The 27,931-nt window shown below is 52.9% G+C and overlaps 1 protein-coding gene across 4 annotated transcripts in view; it reads left to right on the forward strand.

Annotated features, from left to right (window-relative positions):
- Positions 1-22,888, forward strand: part of PGBD5 (piggyBac transposable element derived 5) — a 108,635-nt gene extending 85,747 nt beyond the window's left edge. For 3 of the 4 annotated variants that reach the window (XM_045437405.1, XM_045437407.1, XM_045437408.1), the window contains exons 4-8: positions 13,467-13,647; positions 17,246-17,443; positions 19,276-19,381; positions 20,829-20,948; positions 21,261-22,888. In XM_045437405.1, the coding sequence (XP_045293361.1) occupies positions 13,467-13,647; positions 17,246-17,443; positions 19,276-19,381; positions 20,829-20,948; positions 21,261-21,366 (711 nt within the window). In that variant the 3' untranslated portion in view covers positions 21,367-22,888. Of the gene's footprint in view, positions 1-13,466; positions 13,648-17,245; positions 17,444-19,275; positions 19,382-20,828 lie in introns of all 4 variants that reach the window. The other variant, XM_045437406.1, reaches the window with a different exon arrangement.
- Positions 22,889-27,931: the final 5,043 nt, after the last annotated feature.

Here is a 27,931-nt window from a genome sequence, read left to right on the forward strand (position 1 = left end):
GGGGGGGGGGTGCCCGCTCTACCTCACTCCCTTCCTGACTCCGGCCTTTCTGGTTTTACCCCCTGACATCAGCAGGGCTCAGAGGTCGTGATGATTCATTTTATGTGTCCGTTTGGCCAGGCCACAGTACGGAGATTTGTGGCCCAACACTATTCTTGATGTTTCTGTGAAGGTGTGTTTTGGATGAGATTAACAGATGGCTAGACTCTTGAGTAAAGTAGATAACTCTCTGTAAGGGGTGGGCCTCATCTAATCAGTCAAAGGCCTTAACGTGGGGGGGGGGGGCGGGGGGGAACCTGACCTACATTAAAGAAGAGGGAAATCTGCCAGAAAAGTGCCTTTGGATTTGACCTGCAACTTTTTCCTGGGTCTTCTGGCTCACCAGCCTGTTCTACTGGACTTACCATGCCTCTCTAATCATGTGAGCCAATTCCTTAAAATAAATACCCATCTCTCTTAATGGAGAGAAGTGATACACACACACACACACACACACACACACACACACACACACACCTACCTCCAACTGGTTCTACTGCCGAGGGTTTTCCTGCAGTCCCCCTGGTGTAGAGGTGAACGGTCTAGTCGGAGAGACAGATGCATTAAAACCACTCGTAAATACAGCGTGACAGGTGCAGCATTAGAAATGTGCGTACAACGTTTTGGGGGCCATGGCAGGGCACCTGGGGGCCAGGAAAGGCTCCCCGAGGCGGACAGAGCAGGGCGTGTGATGTGCCCGCGCAGAAGGCAGCGGGTGGAAGGGCTGGGACAGGAGCCAATGTCACTCACCGCAGGCCTGGCCCTGAGGGGCGCCCGCTGAGCCTAATACGACACTCTGAGCAGTACACGGGGGAAGACCCAAGCTCCCAGACAGTAAGTCGTTTGCCCCAAGACCCAAGGCTGAGAGGCTGTGGGCTGGCGGTCCCCCCGCACTGTGGCCTGTCTGGAGCCTGCGTCCTGCTCCCCAGGGCCCTCTGAGGAAGGGAGGAAGAGAGAACAGCCCGGCGCGGGGCGTTCTCTTCCCTCACATACGGGTGTCTAAATGGAAAGGATTTCCGTGAGTCCCCTTTCGAGCGCCCATTCCGTCTCTGCAGCGGACACCCGTCGAGGCTCAGGGAGGCCCGTTTTCGCCCTCGCGAGCCCGCACCCCGGCACGTACTCCGGTCTCGTGGAGGATCCGGAGGCTTTTCGACTCCAGGTTTCAAGAGCAGTGGAAGGAGCAGGCAGGGATCGTTTATAAAGCGAGATCCCGAAAATCCTGACACATAGCTGCCCCTGGGGTCCCAGACACGTTGCAACCACATGAGACCGCAGCGAATGCCTTCTTTTTTCGGTACAGCCACCGCCGTTTCCAGGTTAGAGGCTTATGGGGCGCTCCAGGGTGTATACTCTGTGTCCCATGTCGCAGGCCGGCCAAGAACTGTCCCTAGCCCCAACACGCCCTCTAGCCGAGGCCGTTTGCAGAGGGTCTCTAAGAAAGGGCTCCAGCCAAGGGGACGGGCCCCACTTACCCCGTGAGCGGGGGAGACTGAGGAGATTCATACAGACGATGAGACTTCCAGTTTCAGGGGACAGTCAGTCCTGTCATTGAGAGGTTGGGATTCCTTAGTCTGAGACATTAAGTTAGCTCCTCTTGGAAGCCTTGTGGCCTTTGTGTGGGGTCAGAAGGAGACTGTCCGTGCAGAGTGTTGTTCTGTCTACTCCGTCAGAAGAATTGGGAATCCAACGGGGAAAAAACTGGCCAACGCTTTAGTTAATGTTATGTTGACCCGTGAGATTCTTTGAGGAAAGCAAGGGTCTACTAATTTAAAAAAAAAAACAAAAAACAAAAAAAACGGTAGGGGCGCCTGGGTGGCTCAGTCGGCTGAGCATCCGGCTTCGGCTCAGGTCATGATCTCACAGTTTGTGAGTTCGAGCCCCGCGTCGGGCTCTGTGCTGACAGCTCGGAGCCTGGAGCCTCCTTCGGATTCTGTGTGTCTCTCTCTCTCTGCTCCTCCCCTGCTCATGCTCTGTCTCTGTCTCTCAAAATAAATAAATAAACATTAAAAAAATTTTTTTTTAAAAATGGTATACTCAAAAAGAGCAGATTTCCCTTATTTGAATGTGTCGATCTAGCCACCTGCCTCTGCAGTGTGAGACCTGGGGTTCCCCGTGAGGATGTTGGCAGGCAGGAGAGCCCCAAGAAGGGGGCGGCAGGGCACCAAATGCCTGCCGAGTGCGCTGTCCGTGAGCTTTAAGGGACACAGGGATGCTCTGCCCAAAGTGGAGAGGCCAGACAGTCCTCAGGGGGTTGAGTGACTGCTGTGCTGAGCAGGGACAGAGCCGTTCTAAATGACAAGCCGTGGTCTCCTGCTGAGTGAACTAACATTCACTGGAGGTGGACGGGCTTCAGAAGCCAGAATTCAAGATAGAATCTTCCAGATGAAAGGGCCCCTGGTTCCCACCCCCTGTATGTCTCTAAACGTGTCCAGGCAGCGCCCCGATGCGCATCGGTGAGGGGTGCTCCGAAGGAGGTCCTCTACCCTGTGTTGTTGGACCAGCTGATCTGAAAGTGTCTCTCCTCCCTTCAGCCCGATGTGTGGATTCACGACGATGGCCACCTCAGGGCTTCCGGAAAGGGTACTTTGCTTCGGTGCCAGGCTCTCTGCCCAGGCCCTTTACTGGCTTTACTTGCTTTCTCTTCACCACAACCTTACGACTCAGGCAGTGTTCCTGCCCCTTCCACGGTGAGGAACTGAGGCACAGGGAGGGAAGCTACCTCGCCCAAGGGGTCAGCCATAAAGCGCTAGACCTGGGATTAAACCCGGCCTTTCCGGCCCCAGACCCCACCTTCTTTTTTTTTTTTTTTTTTTTTTTTTTTAAGTTTTCTTTTTTTTCCACGTTTATTTATTTTTGGGACAGAGAGAGACAGAGCATGAACGGGGGAGGGGCAGAGGGAGAGGGAGACACAGAATCGGAAACAGGCTCCAGGCTCTGAGCCATCAGCCCAGAGCCCGACGCGGGGCTCGAACTCACGGACCGCGAGATCGTGACCTGGCTGAAGTCGGACGCTTAACTGACTGCGCCACCCAGGTGCCCCCAGACCCCACCTTCTTAACCGCCAGGCTGCCTGGGGGAATTTTCTCACGTGAGACAAAAACCTCGCATCTCTTCTCTTACCCAGCTTGCTTGTTGTTTCATTGATGGTTTTAGCATCAACTGTCCCCCATCTCCCTTAGTTTGAGACCTGTTTTTCACGTGGAAAGGACTTGAGGAACTTGCAGGAAGGGGTGTCTCTTCTTATTTGATTTTTAGTGTTTTAACAGGATTCGCTCGAAATGCCAGGATCAGAGTGGGATTAATTAACTGGAGTGGATTTTGCTTCTGGAGTCAAAAACCGGGCAGCACAGGGCCCTCGTCCATCTGTTTCCTTGTGCGCGCTGGGGACGCGCTCTTCTGTCCTGGCCACCTTGGAGGTGGTTATGTCACAGGGTGGAATTGGCTGGGGTGCGAGACATCTGTCACATCATCTCTGAGTGTCCTTGAGCAAGTGGCTGAGAATCATCTCCTCCTCAGTCTTCCTGAGTGGGGTTACTTTGCCCTGCCCTCCTCACCGTGTAGGGGTTCAGAGGTGACAGTAAATATCAAGTGGCCCTATACGTGCATCAGGCACTGACCGGACCAGACTGAACCCTGGCTTTCTCCGCAAGGAGCTTAGACTCTACAACCACACGGAAGTGAACGGGTGCAAAGACCCACAGGATGCTAGCCCCCGCCCCCCACCCCCCCTCCCCGCAAGCCTCCCCGAGATTTGTGCTTTGGAATGAAACAAAAGCGAGTTTCTTGCAAGGGTCAGTTGTGCTGAAGGCGCACAGTTAGAGAAGAACCACCTTGGCGCACGGGCCTTTCCCCGCCGCAGTCGAGGTAAGAGGCCACGTGAGAGAAAATTGGTAGCACGAGGCGGCAATAAGGGGGCGGGTGGCAGACTTTGCTGGAAAATAACCGGGCTAAACAAACCGAGGGTGACCTAAGGCAGCATCGTCCAGTCGGACTTTCCATGACAGCGGCTACCAGCCCACGTGACTGTTGAGAACTTGAAATGCGACGGGTGTGACTGAGGAATTGCATTTTTCATTTTACTTAATTTCGGTTAAATAAAACCAGCCACACGTGCCTAGGGGGCGTAGAGCGCGCGCATAGAGCGAGGTTCATAGCGTATTATGATCCTTACAAATGAGGAAACCAAGGCTCAGTGCAATTAAGTTACTGGCCCCAAACCACACAAGCCAGTAAACGGCAGAGCCCCAGCCCATCAAACCCAGCACTGATGCCTTCACCGTCTCCTTGCAGTAGGCCCCGTTCCTCCCCTGGTAAGGGAATATCACTTCAATTTTACGGACACCAGTGGCTGTCCCCCGCCCAACCCCCGGGGTGTCCCACATCTCCATAAGGTCATTCTGCATAATTTCAGCCAGTGCATACCATGCCCTCCCGCACTGCTCCCTCCCCCCACCCCCCCCCCCCGACCCCATGAGGAGTCCACCCTCCACCCTCTCCAAGCACAGCTTGTCAATTGGAGGTTCGAACAAAGGATCACAGACCCCGATCCTGAGTGACTTCCCAGTCCCCGGAGATGCCGTGCTCCTACAGATACGCAACGGCAACAGGGGAAGCCTGATTCTCTTCTGTTCTGGAAAAGAAGTAGGGCCAGTGATCAAGACCAGCAGAGATGAACCAGGTTCTCCCCGAGACGGGGAGAGTGCCAGAATCCCAGTGACAGCTTCGTGGGGGCGTCGTAACGAGCTCTGAATCCATCCGTCGTTATAGCTGTCACCGGTGTGCTGAGAAGGCGCGGTGGGGGTGGGGCAGGAGAGCTGGGCCCCCCTTCTCCAGGTCTTGAGGCCTTTTCAGAAGCAGGCTGAGACAGTTACGTGTTACGTGTGTCCCCCAAGGTGGTTTCCTAAGGCCCTTTCCGTTGTGGTGACAATTTAAAACATGCCACATTAGTAGTCGCATCCCGGGGCAAAGCGTCCTGCCGTGTATAGACCAATTTTCTTTTCTTTTCTTCCTGTATATATCTGAAAGTTAGTTAAGTCCTAGGAGCAAGAAAAACTTTTGTTAGGAGAAAATGAAAAGCTTGGCAATGAAAACATAACAGTTTTCTGCCCTAAAGACCTTTGTCAGACAAGCTCGTGGCTCAGATAGTAAAGGGTCTGCAGCAAATTCACATTCCCAGGGGCGGGCAGTGCCCTGTGCTCTCCGTGCTGCTGGGACTATTTCAGTGTAATGATGCTGTCTCCACATGTGTCCAGGGAGAGACGGGACCTCTTGGGAGCCACACCAGCCTGCAATTACACATCTAAATGAAGGCTCTTTCCTCCGGCGCTGCCTCTCGGAGGCTCTTACGGAAAGTGCCCGGCACAGTGTAGGAGTGGATGTGTGGGTCTCCAGCGATGCTGCCTTTCTCAGATTACTGATCTTTAGGGCAGGCTCGCAGCTCCGGACACAACTCATGTGTGTGTCTTCAGCCGTCACAGCAGTGGTGGAGTTGGGATGAGATTCCATTGGAGGCTCTGGGGTTTTTTCATAGAATTACCGATTTATTCGTTCAGCTAAGGAGTCTGAATTGATATCTCTGACCACCTGAAGTAATTCAGTCCAAGCAAACCCAGGCCAGTGGGATACTGGACCAGAGGGCCCGTCGGACAAGCAGCACCTGTGAGGCTGGGCCCTTCCTCTCTTGGCCAGGTTTTAACTGCCCAGCTGACAGTTCCTTCTAAATTGTGCCCCTTGAACCTGTTGGGATGAGCACCGGGTGTTGTGTGGAAACCGATTTGGCAATAAATTTCATATTAAAAAAATAAATTGTGCCCCTTGACTGGGACTTTTGAAGTTACATTTTTTATGTTACTTATTTAAATGTAGATCCTAGTATATAATCAGTTTATTTTTTTTAATGTTTGTTTATTTTTGAGAGACGGCGACAGTGCATGAGCGGGGGACGGGTAGAGATAGAGAGGGAGACACAGAATCCGGAGCAGGCTCCAGGCTCTGAGCTGTCAGCACAGAACCCGATGTGGGGCTTGAACCCACGGGCCACGCCATCATGACCTGAGCCAAAGTCGGACGCTCAACCGGCCACCCAGGTGCCCCTGTAATCACTTTAAAAGTAAGCTCATGCTGGGGGCCGTGGGGGGATAGATATGGCGGAGGGAGATTAAGAGGTACAAACTGCCGGGCACCTGGGCGGCTCAGTCGGTTAAGCGTCTCTTGGTTTCGGCTCAGGTCAGGATCTCATAGTTCGCAAGTTCGAGTCCCGCATCGGACTCTGTGCTGAGAGTGGACAACCTGCTTGGGACTCTCCCCCTGTCTCTGCACTTCCCCACTTGTGCTCACGCTTTCTCTCTCTCTCTCTCTTAAAGTAAACTAAAAAAAAAAAAAAAAAAGGTACAAACTTCCAGTTATAAAATAAGTCGTGGGGATGAAAAAGTACAGCATAGGAATATGGTCAGTAATAGTGTAATTTTTGGATGGTAACACGTGGTGATTACACTTCTCGTGGTGATCAGTATACCTGAAACTAACACCTGTATAATGTCAACAGCCACTAACTTAGATCCGGGTTGTCTTGGGGAACAAATCCTGCGAGTTCCAAATGCACCTGTGCGTGAGTGACCCCAATAGGGAAGTTCTTCTGTAGTTATATTTTGTCTGTTTGTGATGAAATTATAGTTTAGCATCCCAAAACGTAAACATTTCAAAATGTCTGTGATACCAACGTATAGAGATAGCCACTTGAGGATGCAGTCAACATATTTATGTAAACACACACGCACCCCATTTTATAATGTAGATACTTAATTAGAAGGGTATCGTGGACCTTTTTACTATGTTATTAAATAATTTTTGTAGATCATGATTTTAAAAGACATTGCACTGGATTCCATTATACCGACGGATAGTAATTTTAATCAGCCTCCTTTTCGTGTGAGTAATTAGGTTGTTGCTAATTTTTTTTGCCGTTATAAAAAATATTCTGGGGCGCCTGGGTGGCTCAGTCGGTTGAGCGTCCAACTTTGGCTCAGGTCATGATCTCACGGCTCATGGGTTCGAGCCCCATGTCGGGCTTTGAGTTGACGGCTCAGAGCCTGGAGCCTGTTTCGGATTATGGGTCTCCTTCTCTCTCTCTGCACCCCCCCTCACACTCGGTCTGTCTCTCAAAAATAAATAAACATCAAAAAAAATTCTGAGATACATGGTTATATATACGTGTGTGTGTGTGTGTGTGTGTGTATATATATATATATATACACACACACACATTTATATATATAAATAAAATGTATACATTTTATATATATATGTGTGTGTGTGTATATACACACACACACACACACACACACACATATATATAAATGTATACACACGTATATATATATGTATATATATACATACGTATACGTATATATATATAGGCAGGCCCTTGGGTGCATTTCTGATTGTTACATTAGATCTAATCTGCGTTTCTGATTGTTGTGTTAGATTTAATCTCCAAAAGTGGAACCTATCAGTAAAATAGCAGGTTTTTACTGGTTTTTACTTCGGCTCACATTTTTCGTTCATGCTACAGAATCACCCTGCAAAAAGATTGTACCAGCTTAACATTCCCAGGGGTGACGAGTGGTCTGTCCCCAGTAACGGGGGGTTTGAATGTAAGGAAGATAGTGTTGTTGGTCCACACATTGTATGTTGAGATCAGTCTGTCTTCCAGAATAAAGCCAACATCATCTCCACTCTGCTGGTCTTTTTTTTTTTTTTTTAATGTTTATTTATTTTGAGAGAGAGAACAAGCGAGCAAGGGAGGTGCAGAGAGAGAGGGGGAGAGAGAGAGAGAGAGATTGAGAATTCCAAGCAGGTTCCACGCTGTCCGTGCAGAGCCTGATGCGGGGCTCGAACCCATGAACCATAAGATCATGACCTGAGCCAAAACCGAGGCAGACACTTGACTGACTGAGCCTCCCAGGCGCCCCTCCATTCTGCTGGTCTTAATAACATAGGCCAGCACTCCGTCTATCGGCTACGGTGTCGGAGGTCTTGGGAGCCTTAGAAATGATGCTTTTGTTTTTTGTTTTTAGAAATGCTGCTCTTGAAGTTAATATGTGGGTAGTAGGCACAACTCTTAAGACGCTCAAGAGATTCCCGCCCCTGGTATGCACATACCTTCTCCACTCAAACACTAGTCCAGGCATTGCCGAGGGAGTTTTGATTTTGTGGGTATAATTATGGTCCCAAATCAGCTGATCTGAAAAAGGCAATTATCCTGGTGGGTCTGACATAATTAGGTGAGCCTTTTAAAGGAAACGGCCTCTTCCCAGCGAAGAGATTTTTGCAGGGAGGGATTCATCCCGAGGGATGGTTTGCAAGGCAGGCTTTGAAGGTGGAGGGGCCACGTGGTAAGGGGCGCAGGTGGCCCGGGGGAGCTGAAGGCAGTCCCCGCTCACGCTCACGGCTGGCAGGGAAACAGGACCTCAGTCCTCCAGCCACAAGGGAACAAGCTGAGTGAGCCCGAAGGAGGATCCCAACTGCCAGCTTGAGAACACAGCCGGCTGACACACTGATTGCGGCCTTGTGACACCAGGAGCAGAAAACTCCCCCGTGCCACGCCCGCACTTCCGATCCACAGAAGTGCGAGCTAATGAATGGGTATTGTTTAGGCCACTAAGCTCGGGGGAATTGTAATGCCACAAAAACAGATCCAGGATTTCTTCAGCTAGGTTGTGGGACCTCTGGATCATTTCCTCCTCCTTAACGCGTTTGACCCCTTTACCTCTCTCTTCTCATTCTCCTTCTCTGACCCTCCCTTTCTGTGTTTCTCTGGGAGCCCCTTGCCCGTGGCCGCCTCCCCCCCACCCCAAATGCTGGGGATCCCCAGCTCAGCCACTCTTGGGATTTCATTGCACCTGTGCACTCTGGACTCTTACCCGTATGTCCTCATCCTTGACCTTCTCCGATGCATGTCTCCGATGCCCTGTCTGTGGCTGCTGCTTGCACCCCAGACTCCGCCTGGTCACATGCTGGGCTAGTCCCCACCTCCTCCCGCTGCCGCCACGTTCATTACCTTTTCACGTCCTATCTCCAAATTTTAGAACGCGTTCCTCACATCACTGCCTGGATCTGACCTCTCCATAGAGCGGGAACGGTGTCGAGGGCAAAATGTGAAAATGTGTGTTTCCCTTCGATCGGAAGGGGAGAAAACAAGCTTTGAAGTTGAAGAACGTGCTTTAATACATCATATTAAGGTATTCGTCTGCCTTGACGCCCGTGCAGTTGTAAAATGTGGTTTTAAATACTTGCGTGTGGAGGAAGAGAGGCCCATGGAAGCAGAAGGGCCCGCGAAAGTCACAACACGGTCCTGGCGTCACCTTATTTCTAGAGAAGCAGGCGTTTGCATTGATGGTGGCAGGCATCGCCCTGTAAGCGGGGAGGATGCTCTTTGAGGTGATCCCGGTGGATAGATGTCTTCCGGCTTTGGTGACTGGGAAGGGTTGCACATCACCGGTGATTTGGGGCCACTGCCGTGGCCTCCTCTGCCGTGGCAGGCGGTCGTTTGAGCTCGGAAGTCCCTCCCTTGCCTTCAGCTACTTGCCCCGTGCTCTGGGACTTCCCTCACGACGAGCAGACGAGGCCAGTTTCTGGAGCGCGGGTGAGGGATTCTCTGGCACCCTGGATCCAGCAGGATCCTCTGGCGGGTCCGTGCAACCCCTGTGTGGCACCCCATCCCCATCCCCGAGGTCATCCGTGCTTCCAGAGAGTCAGAGGAGGGAGAACACACTGCTGTGAGCAACTGAATCTAGTCTGGAAACCAAAGAGGTGACGTTTTGAGGGTGCACCATGCTTTGGAGCCCAGGTTAGCCAGGCACCCGGACAGTCCGCCTTCCAAGGGACCTACCGCAGTGCTGTAGCGATTAGATGAGGCTTCGGCTCACCCAGTGCCGCATCCGGGAGAGCTCCCGGCAGGAAACTATTAGAAAGATATGATCCCCTCTAGGTTACGATGAGATCCAGGAGAGAAGCAGGATTCTCTGAACCCTTTGCTGTCGGGATTCAAGCAGGGCAGTGTTTTTACTTACTTATTTATTTTTATATTTCATTTATTTATTTAGAGACAGTGGGGGAGGGGCAGAGAGAGCGAGGGAGAGAGAGAAAGAATGCCAAGCAGGTCCCACGCTGTTCAGCACAGAGGCCGACGCGGGGCTCGAACTCACAAACCGCAAGATCGTGACCTGAGCCGAAGTCGAGAGAGGGACACTTAACCGACAGAGCCACCCCGGCGACCCTGGGGGCAGCGCTGCTCTGATGTAGGAGTCAGACCGGCTCCCTCCAGGCTTTCGTCCTGTGACAGATGATGGGCTGCGTGTTCATCAGGACGGGCCGTGGTCTCCTGTGCAGCTTTGTTGGGGCGTCTGAGGTTGGCGTGTGTGAGGCTCTGGTCCACCCTCTGATTGCCGACGCGCTTCATCTGCATCTGAAGCTCAGACCCAGCGAAACGCGAAGGGGTGTGAAGGAAGTCTCACAGTCTCAGCACCTGTCACATCTGGCCTTCCGTAGGTGTTCACGCCTCCCGCCTGGCTTGTCCTGGGGCCTCTCGGTGCCACCCGTTCAGCGTGTGGGTCGCGCTGAGTGTTCGTGAGGGCCCTGATGCTTGACCAGAGTGTTCTCCAGCCATTCATGTTCAGGCATCCTGGTTGTGCCCTGGGAAGCTCTTAATTGTCATTTCGCCAGACAGCGCTCTGGCCCAAAGAGGCGCTTCTTGGGGTCCTGATCAGGTTTAGCGCCTCCCCGTCTGTTACGGGCTGAATTGTGTCCCTCAAATTCGTGTGTCAGTCCTCACACACACACACCCCGCCCGCTCCCAGGACTTACAGAATGTAACTGTATTTGGAGATGGGACCTTTAAAGAATTAATTAATTCGTGTTAAAAAGGTGACATTGACGGGGGCCCTAATCTGACATGGCCGGTGTCCTTCTAAGAGGAGGAGATAGGACACAGACGCACGCAGAGGGACGACCGTGTGAACACGCAGGGAGAAGACGGCCATCGATGAGCCAAACGGAGAGGCCTCGGGAGAAACCAGCCCTGCTCGCTCCTTGACCTCAGACTTGCAGCGTGCAGGACTGTGAGGAAATACACTTCTGTTTAAGCCGCCAGGTCTGGGTTAGCGGACGAACCCGCCAACCCCTCACACCTCTCACTGGCCTTGTAAAGAGTGGCATCAGAAGAACCGGGTATGATTTGACCAGAGGGGATAAGACGGTCGCCACCCATGTTATGACGAAGCCAAGATCCCATTGACTTGGCCGGTCATGGCATCCAGTGACCGTCTCCAAAGGCGTTAGTGTTCGTTTTCTCAAACTATCCTTGCCAAGTCACGTTGCTTGCATCCTTTGCTAGAATGCTGTTGTTTTTTGAACTTGGTTGTGGGATTTTACATTTAGTCCTGCTGTGGCCGCCCCCATCCCTTCTCTGGCCCTGTGTTTTCCTGTCTATCAAAAGAGACTCCTTCTGGGCGTTGAGGTGGAAAAGGCATAGAGGCCCCCAAACGAAATGTCAGCGTTGTGCCAAGTTATCGACGAAGACGTTCTGTATCATCGAGGCGTCAGTCACCTGCCAGGCTGCAAGAAAGTAGGGACCTCCCTGAGGACCTAGGATCTAGGGTGAGCTTTTGGGACAGGATTAGCCCTCGGAAAAATGAGCTGCTTTTAAAATTAGACTTACCTGGGGGCGCCCGGGTGGCTCAGTCGGTTAAGCATCCGACTTCGGCCCAGGTCATGATCTCATGGTTCGTGAGTTCGAGCCCCGCATCAGGCTCTGAGCTGACAGCTCGGAGCCTGGAGCCTGCTTCGGATTCTGGGTCTCCCTCTCTTTCTCTGCACCTCCCCAGCTCATGCTCGCACTGTCTCTGTCAAAAATAAATAAACTTAAAAAAAAATTTTTTTTAATTAGACTTACCCGGGGCACCTGGGTGGCTCAGTCAGTTAGGCCTCCGACTCCTGGTTTCAGCTCAGGTCATGATCTCATGGTTTGTGAGTTCAAACCTCGCGTCGGGCTCTGTGCTGGCATCATGGAGCCTGCTTGGGATTCTCTCTCTCCCCCTCCCTCTCTGCCTCTCTCCTGCTCTCTCTCTCTCACTCCCTCTCAGAATAAATAAATAAGCTTTAAGATAAATAAAATTTGACTATATTCACTTTTTCTTTTAATTTTTTTTTTTATTCTTTATTTTTGAGAGAGAGAGAGACAGTGAGACAGAGTGTGAGTGGGGGAGGAACAGAGAGAGAGGGAGGCACAGAATTCGAAGCGAGATCCAGGCTCTGAGCTGTCAGCACAGAACCTGACACAGGGCTTGAACTCACGAACCGCAAGATCATGACGTGAGCCGCAGTCGGACGCTTAACTGAGTGAGGCCCCCAGGCGCCCCTATATTCACTTGTTCTTCTTCTGCCTCTGGAACATCAGACACTGTATTTTGCAAGTGATTCTCTGGCCAAGGGCAGGTGTTGTGGACGCGCCCAGGTCCTCCCTGGGGCCATGTTGGTTTTGCAGTGCAGAGTATCATTGGCTGTCCTCATGGGCAAGCCTGCACTCCGCAGTTCGGTGCACTATTCGCTTGTGAAATGCTGCCAGTAAAGGCGCCTAGAACATTCCCCAAGACGATCTTTTCTCCCTTAAGGAACGCAGTAGCTAATACCCATGTGATAGATTCTTCATGACTCGGTCAGTCATTGGGAGAACCATACTTTTTCTTGAATCTATTCCCGTTCCCTGCGATGACCCCCTTGGGGATGTGCATGGAAGATGTTCATGGCACAAAGAGTTGAAGAATTGTCTTGCTAATTCCGGCCCATCCTCTTTGCTGGTCCTGGCAGCTCAGGTGAGTTTTTAATCCCGGATCCTGTCTCTTCCTCTGCCATGGGAGGTGAACACTACCTCCTCTGCCTGTGCCGTGGCTTCTGGAAGGAACAAGGAATAATTGCAGATGCACTTTGCAGATTAGAAAGCCGTATTCAAATGGAAAGGTCACAGATAAGTTTATCCCTTACAGGGGAGGTGGCCTTTACCTTGTATTTACTGTAAACTCGAGTCCCTCCCGTGCTTCCGGACTGGGGGATGTTTGCATTGACCTCAGCTCCCAAATCCATCCGTTTGTCCCTTTTCTTCTCCTACCTTGACATTTGCAAACCGAGAAGTCTGGGCTGAGCCACCAGCTAGCTGCCTAGGTTACAGGGTGGCCTTGGGAGTGACTTGGGGCCTCTGCAGGCTGAGGAGGTGATGATGGTGTCATAGGGACCGTGGAATCAGTGGCTCAGGGAAGAGGTGGCCTTCCCACTCATTTCTGGCCCGGCGACGGCCACCTGTGCCTCCCCGAAGCTTTGGGTCCCAGGCCTGACCCTGCCGTGAGCTCTCTGACTCCTGTGTGTGTCTGTTCAAGATTTACGTCCACCTGAAGGAAGGCGGGGGCCCCGATGGGCTGGATGCGCTGAAGAATAAGCCCCAGCTCCACAGCATGGTCGCCCGAAGCCTGTGCCGGAACGCGGCAGGCAAGAACTACATCATCTTCACGGGGCCCAGCATCACCAGCCTGACCCTGTTCGAGGAGCTGGAAAAGCAAGGTTTGTCGTGTGGCGGGCCCGTCCGAGAGGGGCCCCTCGCCCCCTGAGGAGTGATGGGAGAGGTCTGGGGGTACAGGCGCGTAGCAACCGGCACAGCCCATGGGCTGCTGGGCCAGGAGGGAACACTCTGGTTTCATCCCGCTGTGTGCCTGCCACAGGCCTGGACCCTGCCAGGAGCTGGTGATCAGCAGGGATACGGCCACAGGCTTGCGGTCTGGGCGGGGGCGTGTCGGCACAAAGCTCTGCCCAAGTCACATTTGGTTGTGTCGTTTGTTGGGAGACCGTGGCCATTGAGGGGTTCTCCTAGTGTCCTAGTCCATTCGGGCTGCTCTGTCAAATTACCACAGACGGCAGCTTATAAACAGCACACATTTATTCCTTGTAGGCCTGGAGGCTGGAAGTTCAAGATCAGGGCACCAGCGTGGTTGGGTGCAGCTCTCTTTCAGGTTGCCGATCTCACGTGACCGAAAGGATAAGGGAGTTCTCTGGGGTCCCTTTCCTTTTCTTCCTTTTCTTCTCTTTTCTTTTATTTTTTTTTTTTTAATGTTTATTTATTCTTGAGAGAGAGGGAGACAGAGCGTGAGTGGGGGGTGAGGGGGCAGAGAGAGAGAGGGAGACACAGGCTCCGAAGCAGGCTCCAGGGTCCAAGCTGTCAGCACAGAGCCTGACGCAGAGCTTGAACTCACGAACCGTGAGATCATGACCTGAGCCGAAGTTGGATGCTTAACTGACTGAGTCACCCAAGCGCCCCTGGGGTCCCTTTTCTTAAGGGCATTGCTCCCATTCATGAGGGCTGCACCCTCATGACTCAGGCACCTCCCAGAAGCCCCACCTCTTAACACCATCACCTTGGGCATTAGGCTTTCAGCAGAGGAATTTGGGGGGAACGCACACATTTGATCTGTAGCACCTAGTCCCAGCTCCTACAAAGGCTCTTAAGTCTGGACTCATCCCCATCTATAATGTGGCCCCTCCAGTTGACGCAGATGTCACAGAGAATTATGTAGAATTAACACAGTCAGCAGGACAGTAGGCCTCAGAAAATTCTTAGTGCGCTATGGTGCTGGGATGCTTCGTTCATCTGTTCGAAGGTTAGGAAGCCTTCTGTGGCTCCGGCAGAAATGGGAGCTGCAGAAAAAGGTCTGGACCAAGTCAGGGAGCCTGACAGCAAGCTGTATATCCTTTGCTTTGTCCTACATTTGGGGGATTTATATCTCGTCCACTCAAGAGAAACATAAAAAGCCTCTCCTCTGCTATGGCAGCCACTGAAATCGCAGACCGATTGCTTAGCAACAGATCAGACATCCGGCCTTAAAACAAAACCCTCTCAAGTAATGGAGAGCCAACAGCTTCTGACCTTGACCTCAGCCACTGCGGCAAGGAAGCAGCCCTAGACTGGGTGCTCTGCTGGCCCTGGCTGCGTCTGACTCATCTGCAAAGTCCAGTGCCCAACAGGGCTCCGTGCTTAATGGCTGGGAGAAGTCAGGGTGGAGAGATCCGACCACGCGAAGAGGGGCCGTGGAAGTAAGATTGGAGAAAACGGACCCTGATGCGCGCTAACCGAACCCCTCGGAAGAACGAGGGGTTCCTGTGTTAGAGCAGGTGGCGAGAGCCAAGGCTGCCATCCCCACTCGCCCACTCATTCAAGTCCGACTGTGGGTGCAGGGCCGTGAGCCCTGGGGTTCCTAGAACCGCCCAGATAGCATATGCGTGCTGTTGGGGACACCCGGCATCACACGGTATATGCTCCCATCACCTAGACCAAGAGTCAGGTGGTGCAGTCAGGTGGCATGTTGTCCCGGTGGGGCTGGTGTCAGAGTGCGGGGGCCCAAGGACTGTCACGGGCCATCAGTGCTGCTGCCCTGACAGCTGGCCATGCTGGCCTGTGATTCTGGGAAGAAAAGGACGCTCCCCAGCTCAGGGAATTAGGGAAAGGATGGAAGAGAATCTTCTACTGGGAAGAAAATAATTACACATGGGATTTAGCTTTTCCTGAGAACGAGCAAAGATTTCATTGCCTGTTTTTTGGAAGCTTCTGGAGCTCCTGTGCACTTCTTGCGTGGCTCCACTGTGATGATGAGACGCTGGGCTGGTGGTTCTCCATTGTCCCCACAGTGGTGGCTGCGTGCCCCCTCTTCCCCCAGGCTGCCCTGGGCTGGGCTGGTGCCCTCCAGGACATTCTCACAGGCAGCCAGGATTGAAGAAGGGCATTGTAGCTGTGAGTCTGGCCGTCCCTCCGTGGACAGAGTCTGCTTTGTAAAACAGCCAGAAGAAGACACTGATATAATAAACGCTATTTTCATAAAGGGGCAGATTCAGGAGACTTGGATGCTGTTTGGGTTTTCTCCTTCCCCTCTTACAAAAATTGCACCTGCTGTTTTTGGCTGATTGTGTGCACGGAGCCTCGGATGGAGAATTTAAAACATCCTTTCTCCTTGTTCATCTAAGGCTCCCCGCTGTTTTAAAAACAGTTCCTTCTTCTTAAATATTAAGACGAGGGGTAGCTGGAGTTCGAGCTACAGAGGTGCGAGCGGCCAGCAGCCCTCTGCTTCTGAGCAGTAAGGCTCCATCATGCCACCCAGTGGCTCTTCCAGTGCACCCACTGGTGCTCATTAGGCAGTGGGACCCGGGTAGTTCCTCCCATCTCCCCCCCCCCCCCCGCCGCCCCCCGCGCCCAGGACGGGCCGGAGATGCGCGCGCACAAGGTCATAGAATGTTTCGAGTTACTGATGATACCGCGTCCGCCTTCAGGGAACTTCAGTCTGTGACGGGAGACCCCGGATGAGACTTTCCCCAGCGACTTCCGTCAAAAGTGCCTCTTCACGTCCCCACCTGGCATCCAGACTGAGGATGCTGGCTGCAGGGAGAAGCCGTGGCTCTCCGTGGCCACCTGGCCCGCTCACTGGGGCAGGCCAGAGGGTGGGGAGGGCCAGGAAGGGCCTTGAGCCCAGGACGGAATTTAGCAAAGCCTCCTTGTCCACGTTGACCTCCGCTCACAATCCCTCCTGCCTCCGTGGGACCGTCTGTGCATTAGTGGCCACCCAGTAGCTGCTCCTCCCTCAGAGTGCAGAAATTTCTAGAAGCAGATGAGCAGACGGGAGGCAGGTGCACATGCTCAACCCTGAGCCTGGCACATAGCCAGCGCTCTGAAGAGACTCGCTGATTCACTGCGATGGTCTCATGTAAAATCTTAAATGCTTATTTTTTTATTTTTTGAGGGAGGGGGAGGCATAGAGAGAGGACGGGACAGAGGATCTGAAGCAGGCTCCAGGCTCTGAGCTGTCAGCACGGAGCCCAGTGCGGGGCTCGAACTCATGAACCGCAAGATCATGACCTGAGCCAAAGTCAGACGCTTAACCAATGGAGCCACCCAGGCACCCGGTCTCACATGTAATCTTGAACGTTCTTATAGAAGTACTGGGACAGAGCACCTCTGGGATAGAAGTCCCCAGACTTCAGGGGTCTCCCCTGCAGGGACGTCTAGAGGGCCCATCCCCCAAGCATCAGCCCCAGAACAGGGCAGGCCCGTCCTTTCCACCGGCGTGCGCGGGGCCTCCCTGACCGTGTGGACGCGGTTTTGTGTCCGTCTCCCCCGCAGAGATCTACTGCTGTGGCCTGCTCAGCCCCAGGAAGAGTGACTGCACCGGCCTGCCCCCGTCCATGCTGAGCAACCCGGCCACCCCCCCAGCCCGGGGCCAGCACCGCATCAAGATGAAGGGGAACATGTCTCTGATCTGCTGGTACAACAAAGGGCCCTTCCGCTTCCTGACCAATGCCTACTCGCCCATGCAGCAAGGTGGGCCCGCAGGGGGGGGCTGGGGGGGAGGGGGGGTTTGTGCAGCTCAGGTGTCAGGTGACCCCATCACTGTGAGCTTCTGGGCCGGGGACTCGGTGCCACTGCACCTGACTGGTGGGGGGGGGGGGGGGCGACACCAGCTCCCCGTTGCTTGTCGGCAGCCGAGAGGAGCAGGAAGGGACCAGGGTGGGGTCCGCAGGCCGCCAGCGTTGTCTGTGGTCGCTCTGAGTGCTGTACGTGGCCAGCACTCACGTGGTCACCTCGGCATCGAGGATCTGTTCTGACGGGAGGGGAAAACATCAGCTGTTTTTTTATTGGTTCGGCGTCTTCCTCCGAGATGAACCACTAGGATTTGGGGGTGGTCAGGTGATTCTGTCATCAATTTTCCTCGGGGTCTAAAATCCATAAGGCATCTGCAGTTAAAGTAACTACAGCCCCCACCTCTTTAAGCCACTGACAGGGGAACTCAGATGACAGAAGGCGCCTCACCGAAATTGTCCCGTCACGTCGTGTACTTGCAAACCCCCTATAGTTGTCTGTCTCAAGACATGTTTCCCCTTTCCTGCTGCAGGAACGCTGCGGGGTGCTCGGTTGTGTTGGAGGGGTGTCTGTGTGTGTGATCGGTGTGCACGTGTGGTGTATGTGAATGTGTGTCTCGTGTGTGTGTGTGTGTGTGTGCGTGCTTAATTAATGTCTGTTCGTTTATTCCCACCCCTCACCCCGCACACACACCTAGGCTCTGTTACATTTCAGTGGAGATGACAGTCTAGGGACCCAAACCCACGGGACTCGGGGTTAAGGAGGTATGGAACGCCGCCCGTCACTGTATCACTGTGTCAAGGGCACTCGGGGGAGATGTTTGAAATTGACCTTGCAAGCCAAAGGGCGAGTTTGAATTGGACTTCCACACTCCGGTGATTGGACAAGGGCTCTCAAAGGGAGAATGTTCGAGAATAGGGCATAGGAGCCACCTCCCTCCAAATTATGCGTGACAAGTTGCAAAGTTTGCGATAGGATTTAAGAGGACAGGGCCTTAAAAGCCCCAGTCTCAAAGGTTGGGAGGCTTAAATCCATCGTCAAGGGAATCAGCAAGGAGGATATTTGATGGGGAAGAAGAGAAAATTGGTAGGGTTGATTTTTAAGTATGCTAAAACTTACTGTTTGTCTTTCCTTCAGTTATAGTTTCCGTTTCTAAAGTACTCGGTCATAAATCACAAAGTCCCCGTTCTGAGACACCCTTAAAAAGCCCAGGTCGTATGCCTTTGGCGTGGCCCCGGCCCCTCCCGCAGCGCCTCTGGAAGCTTCCCAGGGTGGATGGCATGGGCACCTGTGAGCCAGGCCCGCCCTGGAGCAGACAGAGCCCCACGGGTGAGCTCCCAGCCTGGGTGCCACAGGCAGGAGGCGCCAGGAGGCAGGGAGGCGGCGTGGAGAGTGGCAGCTGGGTGGCCACAGGAAATCTTTTTATTAGTTCACATCTTCGAGTATTTGTTTTCGTGTTTGTTTATTTAGAAGAGAAGGAGGACACAAGCGGGGAAGGGGCAGAGGGGCAGAGAGAGAGAGAGACAGAGCGCGAGCAGGGGAGGGGCAGAGAGAGCGAGAGAGGGAGACACAGAATCCGAAACAGGCTCCAGGCTCTGAGCGGTCAGCACAGAGCCTGATGCGGGGCTCGAACGTGTGAACCACAAGGTCATGACCTGAGCCGAAGTCGGACGCTCAACCGACTGGGCCACCCAGGCACCCCCTCCACTCCCTGTTTTATGTCAGGATAGCCAGGCAGGGTGGGGAGATGCACATTTGTCCGACGGGGGGTTTATTGTCTCTGTTCTCCGCAGGAGTGATCATCAAGAGGAAGACTGGGGAGATCCCCTGCCCCTTGGCCGTGGAGGCGTTCGCTGCTCACCTTAGCTACATCTGCAAATACGACGACAAGTACAGCAAGTAAGTGGAGGCAGCCGCGGGGCTCACCGGCACAGCATGGAGATTGGTGGGTGGTCAGCAGTGCCCCGGTGTCCGAGTGGACAGATGTAGCCCCTGTGAGACAAAATCCTGAGCCCCGTCCTGGTCTTCCAGGCTCACCGCACAGCCCCCTCACTTCTGGGCCCCCTGCCTCCTTCCCTGTCCCCCTTGCCCCTGGACGCCCTTCCCTCCGCTCACCCGGGGCTTGCCATCTCTCAGCACTCAGCGCAGAGCCTGCTCCCTCTGTCCCCTGCCCAGACCGCTCTCCTCCCCCACCCCGGCACCCACGGACCACGCAGCATCAGCCCCCGGTGTCCACACGCTGGGCCCCGTGTTCTCCAGCCCAGGTTACTGAGCTGTTTCACCTCTGGGCACCTGCTCCGGGGGTGGCCTCGTCTGAAGCACACGCGTAGCATAGACGGGATGCGTCACCCACGGTGCGGTGACAGGAGCTCGGGAGTGATGGCTGGTGAACCTGAGCAGGACTCTGAAATTGGTAGGGTTGAGCCTCCCAGCCTAGAACGAGGCTGGAGGAACCCCCAAAAGGCAGGTGGGCGTTTACTCCGCCCACTTGGAGGGTAACGTGCTGGGCTTCTCCGTGACAGAGAAAACCGAGGACCCGGTTCCCCCTGGAAAACTCAGCCCAGGTTCGAAAGGCAGCCCCACGCCACCGGGAGTCATTGAACAAACGTTTACCGCGTGCTCTGCTCAGCACCTGCTGAGTCCGTGAGGTTATTGCAGAGAAATCTGCATTTGTATCGCAGACGTGTTGGGTCCGCTCTGTGCCGGCCGTGGCGGGGATGCTGACCCTCAGGCACGTCTGGGGGGGCGGGGCAGAGACAAACGTGCAGATGGGAGGACACGGCGCGGGCCTGAGTCGTAAGCCGGCTCTTGGCCCTGGAGGGACACCATCCTCCGTCTCGGGGCAGAGGTCTCCCTGACGTGACATCCGTCCTGGATCCGAAGGGAAGGCGGGGGTGGCCAGGAGACGTGCCCTCGGGAGGAAGGGGACGCATCGCAGGGGCCTGCAGCTGAGGGTGTACTTGACCGTGGGGAACAGAAGCAGTTCAGGATGCACGGGACGCAGCAGCCGAGAGGGTCCCTTAGCAAAGAGGGAAGCCCCCCAGGCCCTCTTCCCTTGGAGCTTCTGAGCCATCGGAGGCCGGGCTCCCGGGTTCGGCATCTCTTATGGTGGCTTCCTCCCGCCGCACCTAATCCTCTGCTAGGAATTGTCTTCATCTTCTTTGTCTTAAGTGAGGCTGACCGTGACTAAGCTGCAGTGAGAGCTGACCCCCCGGCCCGGTTCCTACCCCCGCGGCGCCCCCTGCGGCGGCCCTGACCGTGATGGGGCCTTTTGGGGAACATCTCCCCGGACCCGGGCGCCCACGAACCATCCGGCTGAGCCTTTCTTACTCCTCCGCCCCCGCAGGTATTTCATTTCTCATAAACCAAACAAGACCTGGCAACAGGTGTTCTGGTTCGCCATCAGCATCGCGATCAATAACGCCTACATCCTTTACAAGATGTCAGACGCCTACCACGTGAAGAGGTACAGCCGGGCGCAGTTCGGCGAGAGACTGGTGAGGGAGCTGCTGGGTCTGGAGGAAGCCTCCCCAGCCCACTGATGCCAGGCGGCCAGGCCTAAGTGAGGACCAGGTCTGGGAGGCCGGAGGAGGGAGGGAGCGGGCCATTCTGACCTGCCCAGCCAGAGCCCTGCGGGTGCCCCCCCCCACCCCCCTCCCCGGGGGTGGCCCCAGCCCGGAGGGGTGCCCACGGCTTCCACGGGGACCAGGGTGGGCCTGGTCAGAGGACGGCTGCCCATCCCGGTTCCCATTCAAAGAAGAGCATGTCCTCCCTCCAGAAGCGGCCACCCACCCGGTGCCCGGGCGGGCGCCGCACCCAGACTCCACGTGCCGGCGGGCGCGCTGTCCGTGGCATTGGCCCAGCAGGGCGCTGCCTCCTCGTGACACCTGTGGAGCTCAGCTCGGTACAGGGGCCCTGGGAAGGCTGTTGCCGCCGGAGGCGCCAGGGATGGGATGAGCCGTAGCACGTCCTGCTAGAAATGCCTGCTCTGTAAAGACGTAAAGACGTTTGTGACGCGGTTCAGTTTCCTGCCGTGTCCGACGGCGACCAAGGCAAGCAGAGGTGGGCCTGTGCACCGCTAAGGCCCTGCCGGTGTGGGCAGGAGACCCGAGCGTCGCCCCGCACCTGCCTCACGCAGGCGGCTTGGAACGGGCCTCCTGGAACAAGGAACGCAAACTGGGTGCCATTGACATGCAGGGATGAAATGGGGCAGCGATCGCCCGTTCTGAGTCAAGGATGAGGCATTCCTAACTCATTTCATCTCCCTGGCTGCTGGACGGGGGAGAGAGGGAAAATGCCAACGGAATCGCAGTGACGTGTGATGCTGTTTTTTATTTTTCAATATATCTTCAGGTTATTTTCTTACCGTTGCTTAAGATCTTCCGTAAAAGGAAAATGTCCCCCTTCTTTTCCGCCCCCTCCCTTCGCCCCAGCCGTGGCTGTTTGCGTGGTCACGGTTCGGTATTCTGAGCCCCGTGACCGTGCCAGGACCGGGAAGGGCAGCTTGCTCCCAGAACGGACGTGCTTCCACTCCATCAAGGAGCACGGGGGGCCCTGTGGGCCTTAAGCGTTGCCGTAGACCTGATCATCGGCAGAATTACTTGTCTGGGAAAACACGGGGCGTTGCTGCAACGCACGCCAACACGTCTGAGGACGACACTGGCCAATTCTCGCGCCCCGTGTGTGGTCACCTGCCTGGGTGTGCCCTCTGACCCCATTGCCCCAGAGCCCCGCGGCTGGCCCGGGCAAACCCAGGAAGGTGACCGGGTGACCAGCTTTGTTGGGGGCGATCTCCCCAGAGGACCGCGAGAAGTACATGCCAAGGCCGCTGGCATCTGGGGCTCCTGCGCCCAGGTCCGCGTGTCTCCGGGGGAGACCTGGGCCAGGGTGATCCCCTGGTCTGACCGTCCCCCGCAGACACGAAACGAGCGATTCCTGGAGTTACACGATCCCCCTCCAGCCTGGTTTACGTAGCCCCCTCATTTTTTTTTTTTTTTTTTTTACCAAATGCAAAATCTATTCTACTCAGGCTTTGGGACGTTTTTCCTTGTTCACACTCAGTTAATTAAACGTGTTGCTGGCCGCATGCTCCTGAACTCCACGCCATTCCTGCAGCCTGCGTTCGTGATGATCCCCCTCGCCCTGTGGTTTGAATTCGACGCCACGGATTGTAGGCCAAATTTTAAATTGTGTTTCCTACCACCTTCGCCGTGTCCTTTAATTGGATTGAAAGCACTTTTACCACATGGAGAAATATATTTTTAATTTGTGATGCTTTTCTACAAGGTCCACTATTTCTGAGTTTAATGTGTTTCCAACACTTAGGGAGACTCTATTGAAAGCTGATGAAGTTTCTTTTCTGTCCAAATAAGTAAAAGAAAAAATAAAAGTCTATTTAGATGCTGATCCTTTGCGAACATGCGAGTTTGTTTAAATGGTCAGGGACAAGGAGCGCCTGGCTGGCTTCGTGCGTAGAGCACGCGGCTCTTGATCGTGGGGTCGTGAGTTCGAGCCCCACGCTGGGTGTCACGTATGCTTACTAAAAAATAATAAAAGATCAGGGACAAAACCACAGGCTACTCTTTTAAGACTTCTTGGTGTGTGAGCTAGTGTGCATGATCTTAAACTGTTTTTAGTATCCTACGCCCCTGAGCAGTTTAAAAAAGAAATTCAGTTAAGTCTTGACTTAGAGAAATAGATATCGATACCCTGGTCCTGTGAGTCAGGCTGTATCTTGGGTGCCCGTGCCATTGAAGAAAACTCCCACCTGCCTTCCAGATGGGGGATGCCTCCTCCCTTCTCCCGGTTTCTGTGGTCGTCCGCATTGACCCAGAGAGACGCTCTTGCGACAGGCCGGTGGGTGGCTTTGCGTTACTGAGTAATTAGAGGGGACTTAACACCAGTTTAGCGCTCTCCTTTTTAAACGGTAACCACCTGTTTTCAGATACATGCTTGAAGCAGACGGCAGTTCCGCCGGGGGTCTCTTGGAGCTCCTGCAACGCTGGGACGAGTTTCTGTTCTTCCGGAAGGAGGACAGAGGGACCTAGAGTACTGATTAGGAAAGCCTGTAGGACCTCGTCCTGCAGATGTGAGTCTGAGCGCCCTGGAGAATTACTCCAGTTCAAATCCGCCTGGCTCCAGTATTCCAAGGGTTGGAGAGACTGGTTGCCCCTGGATTGGCTCAGTTAGTAGCTGGCCACTGCTGGGGTCTGGGGAGGGCCCAATAAGTGCTTCTCACCACGGGGGGGGGGGGGGCAGCAGGTGGCATCCCGAGGCCAGCCACCGCTGTGGGATGTCTTTGCTACAGAGTCTGAAAAAGAAAATCAGAACAAGGAGCATCCCGACCCTTACGGAGAATAAAACAACAAATACCTAGAAGCTTCTCCAGAGCAAAGCTCTGTTAGGCCAAATGCACTGAGCTTCACGTGGTTTGGGCCGCAGTCCCAGGGCTGCGGCTATAGTTAGAATCGGGTAAGGTAATCCTTCAGGGAACTGAATGTGGGTGAGTTTCTGTTTGTATTTGCTACCTTCCTTCCCGGTTTCTCTGTTTCATTCACATTGTCTCTTGTCCCCACACTCTGCTTCCTAAAAAGCCTCAAGTTTGAACAAGGTCTGACTGTAGTCAATGGAACATTATAATACTAAGGTCGTATTTCAAAACTCAAGTGGGTTATTGGGGTGGCTCAGTCGGTTAAGCATCCGACTCCTGGTTTTGCCTCGGGTCGTGAACTCACGGTTTGTGGCCTCAAGCCCCATGTTGGGCTCCACGCTGACAGCACATAGCCTGTTTGGGATTTTCTCTTTCTCTCTCTCTCTCTCTCCTTCTGGCCCGCCCCCACTTAGTCTCTGTTGGTCTCTCAAAATAAATTAAAAAAAAAAAAAAAAAAAAAAAACAACCTCAAATGAGTTACATAGGAAAACTTTGGTGTCTGGATCATTCTGGACAAGGACATTCAGTTTATTGACTCCATTAGACAAGGCCCGGCCACCAGAATCGAATGAACTCTACAGCTGTGCCAGAGAAGAAGTTTGCAGTCGCCAGGAGCCTGGAAGGCTCTGGCTCATCGTGTGTGGCCGTGCATCGCCGTTGTCCTGGGTTCTGGGTTCCTCAGGGAACCCAGCCTCAGCACCAGGCAGTGAGGGAGGCAGGCAGACCCACCCATGCCCCCTCTGAAATGTGGGGCGCTTGACCCCGGCGGGCACCAGATGCACCTGGTGTGGCAGATTCTAGAAAAGACAGAATCACATCCTCCGAAGAGGCTGAAGCCAGACCATATCTGACCAAAAATTGCCTATTTGCCATGCAGCCAATTATGCGTAAGCTTCTCTGGAAAACACTGGCCCTGAGAGCCAATTTGACCTCAGTGTTTCTGGAACGTGCTGCACCACACGTGAGCAACTAGTCAAAAGGGGTCCTACAAGAAGTCCTAGCCAAGCGAAAAGAAAGTTTCTCATCTCCTAAGTACCAATCTGCAGCTACAAAATTTTTATTCCTTCCATTCCCCCCGTGGCTTATACTTGGTTCTAATTTTCTCCAAGGAAATAGGGTATTGACCTCTTTCTCCAACCTGACAGCTGGTGTGAGGGTTTGCTTGCCCCCAGTTGACTTCTAATGTCCCACACTCCTCCACTAGGAAAGAGCCACAACTTTAGCAAAAGCAGCGCTCGAAAAAAACATTCACTGGGAAGATGAGATTTTAGCTACTTTAATTAGCTTTTTCACTAGCCCTGGCCGTCTTTTTAAAAATGCGTCTATTCCTCAAAAAATTAAAAATAATACTACCAGGTGTGCCTGGCTGGTTCAATCAGTAGAGCATGTGACTCTTGATCTCAGGAGTTCAAGCCCCGCCTTGGGCCTAGAGATTAGTTAAGAAAAAAAAAAAAGAATTACCAGATGATCTAGCAATCCTTTTTTAAATTTAATTCTTTTTTAATGTTTATTTTTGAAAGAGAGAGAGAGAGAGATACAGAGTGTGAGTGGGGGAGGGGCAGAGAGAGAGAGGGAGACACAGAATCCGAAGCAGGCTCCAGGCTCCAAGCTCTGGGCTCTCAGCGCAGAGCCCGACGCGGGGCTTGAACTCCCAAACCGCGAGATCACGACCCGAGTCGAAGTTGGACGCTTAACCGACTGAGCCACCCAGGCAGGCGCCCCTGGCAATTCTACTTCTGGGTATTTATCCAAAGAAAATGAAAACACTAATTTGAAAAGGTATGTGCAGCATTATTTATGATAGCCAAGACGTAGAAACAACCTAAGTGTCCGTCAGTGAATGAATGGATAAAGATGTGGTGTGTATGTGTGTGTGTGTGTGTGTATACGTATATATGTGTGTGTATGTATACATATATATGTGTGTGTATATATATACGTATATATACACATAAATATATATACATATATACACGTATACATATAAATAATATTCCATTGCACATACATATATATTCACATATACATATATATGTATATGCAATGGAATATTACATTATTTATCGTTTAAGAAGAATGAAACCCTTCCATTGGTGACAACATGGATGGACCTCGAGGAAATTAATGCTAAGTGAACTGAGTCAGAGAAAAACAGATATTGTACGATCTCTCCTACATGTGGAATCCAGAAAAATATACATATACAGTATATAAAAACTAAGTTCGTAGAGAACAGATTGGTAGTTGCCAGAGGTAGGGGAAGGGGGTTGGGAGAAATGAGTTGAACTGCTTGGTTTTTTTTAGTTAAATTGATACCAAAAAAAAAAAAAAAGCATCTAGTTTCATACTTGAGAGCTGCCTCCCCGCGATAGAATATAGAAGGAGTGAACAAAAGAAGGAAGAAGGAGATGTGGTTTCTATTATTTCAATAGATTAGAAAGAACAGAACAGTTGTATTCATTTTTTTCGGTATAAATTTAAGATCTGGAGTGGTGGGATTATGGGATTTTTTTTTTTTTATTATTAGTGAGGCATTTTGGAGTCATTAATGCCATACATAGTCTCTTGTGGCTTTTTAAAGTGTGTCCCCTTATCAATACTTATCAGTGCTTATCAATAGAAGTACAGTGTCCAAAGTGGGACAAATGCTGTTTTAGTTCCTGTCCCCGTCAAGCCGTGAGTCTAGTCCTGCCCACCATCCTACAAGAAGAGACTTTGACCAGTGAGGGGGTCCCAGAGGCTAGGACAGTGGGTCCACATAGAAACCAAATGGTAAGAGGGGCGGCTGGGAAAACAGGGCGATTAGCTTGGTTGGTGAAGCACTGACTCAGGAGGGAACGTGACATTTGTCTCTGGACTGCCTAGTCCCCTTCTCCATGTGGTGCAGTCACCAGGCTTCCGCTCAGTGGGGAAAGCAATTTCCAATGCGTAGAGCTGCCCAACATTGGGACAGGACACCCCAGAAACCAGGGAACGCTCTGTCAGTTCCCAGATGTCTCCAGCCAGGGGCAGCTCGCAACACAGGAAGGTCCCGGAGGGCATCCTGTGGGCAGGAGGTGGCCTTAACTCCGGGCTGTGGGCTGGAGCGGGACACCCCTGCTGGCAGCTGTCATCTTAACTGAGGAGGAGCAGAAAATAGCCATGAATCGAAGCCCTGACTCCTGGGCTCCTGGGGAGAGGTGATTTGGGATGAAGAAGGAACAAAATTACAAAGACGACTGCCTCTCTCCAGAGGATGCCGGCAGCCAGCTCCCAGCCGCTCACCTTCTTCCTCTTCCTCAGATGGGGGTCCCCGCTGACCCCAAGTTCAAGGGCACCAGCCATCAGCAACAGGGAAATCCCTGCCAAAGAATCTGGGAAGATTGCCGTGTTATTTGAAAATGCCTTTGCACCATTCCATTATTTTGCTTTTCCTTACAGTTTTCAGTTAAGAGTCTTTAGGAGGGGGGCGCCTGGGTGGCTCAGTCAGCTAAGCGGCAGACTTCGGCTCAGGTCATAATCTCGCAGTCTGTGGGTTCGAGCCCCGTGTCCTGCCCTTTTGCTAACGGCTCAGAGCCTGGAGCCTGCTCCGGATTCTGGGTCTCCCTCTCTCTCTGCCCTTCCCCCACTCATGCTCCGTCTCTCAAATAGTAAACATTAAAGTTTTAAAAAAAGAATCTTTAGGAGGAAATGTGTAATCTCGTGAACTGCACATATGTAGCCCTCAGGGGACGTCACACAACTACGTCCCCATCCCTTTTGTGAAGATAAAGCCTACCCTTTTGTCAAGACTTTGATTTCACACTAAGACATGCTTGCAATACATTTTTACAAATTTTGTATGCCATGAGCTAATTTCTGAGTTCTAAAATGTGAAGTATGGCATATACATACATACATACATGTGCATATATATATATATATATATATATACAGTGTAATTCAGACTTCTCATGTGATTTTTCTTCAGTTTGTCTAGAGTCAGCAACTTTGAAATACAATCAAATATATTGCATTTGCGGGGCGCCTGGGTGGCTCAG

The sequence above is a fragment of the Leopardus geoffroyi genome, chromosome D2, assembly GCF_018350155.1.
Source record: "Leopardus geoffroyi isolate Oge1 chromosome D2, O.geoffroyi_Oge1_pat1.0, whole genome shotgun sequence".
Classification (NCBI taxonomy): Eukaryota; Metazoa; Chordata; class Mammalia; order Carnivora; family Felidae; genus Leopardus; species Leopardus geoffroyi.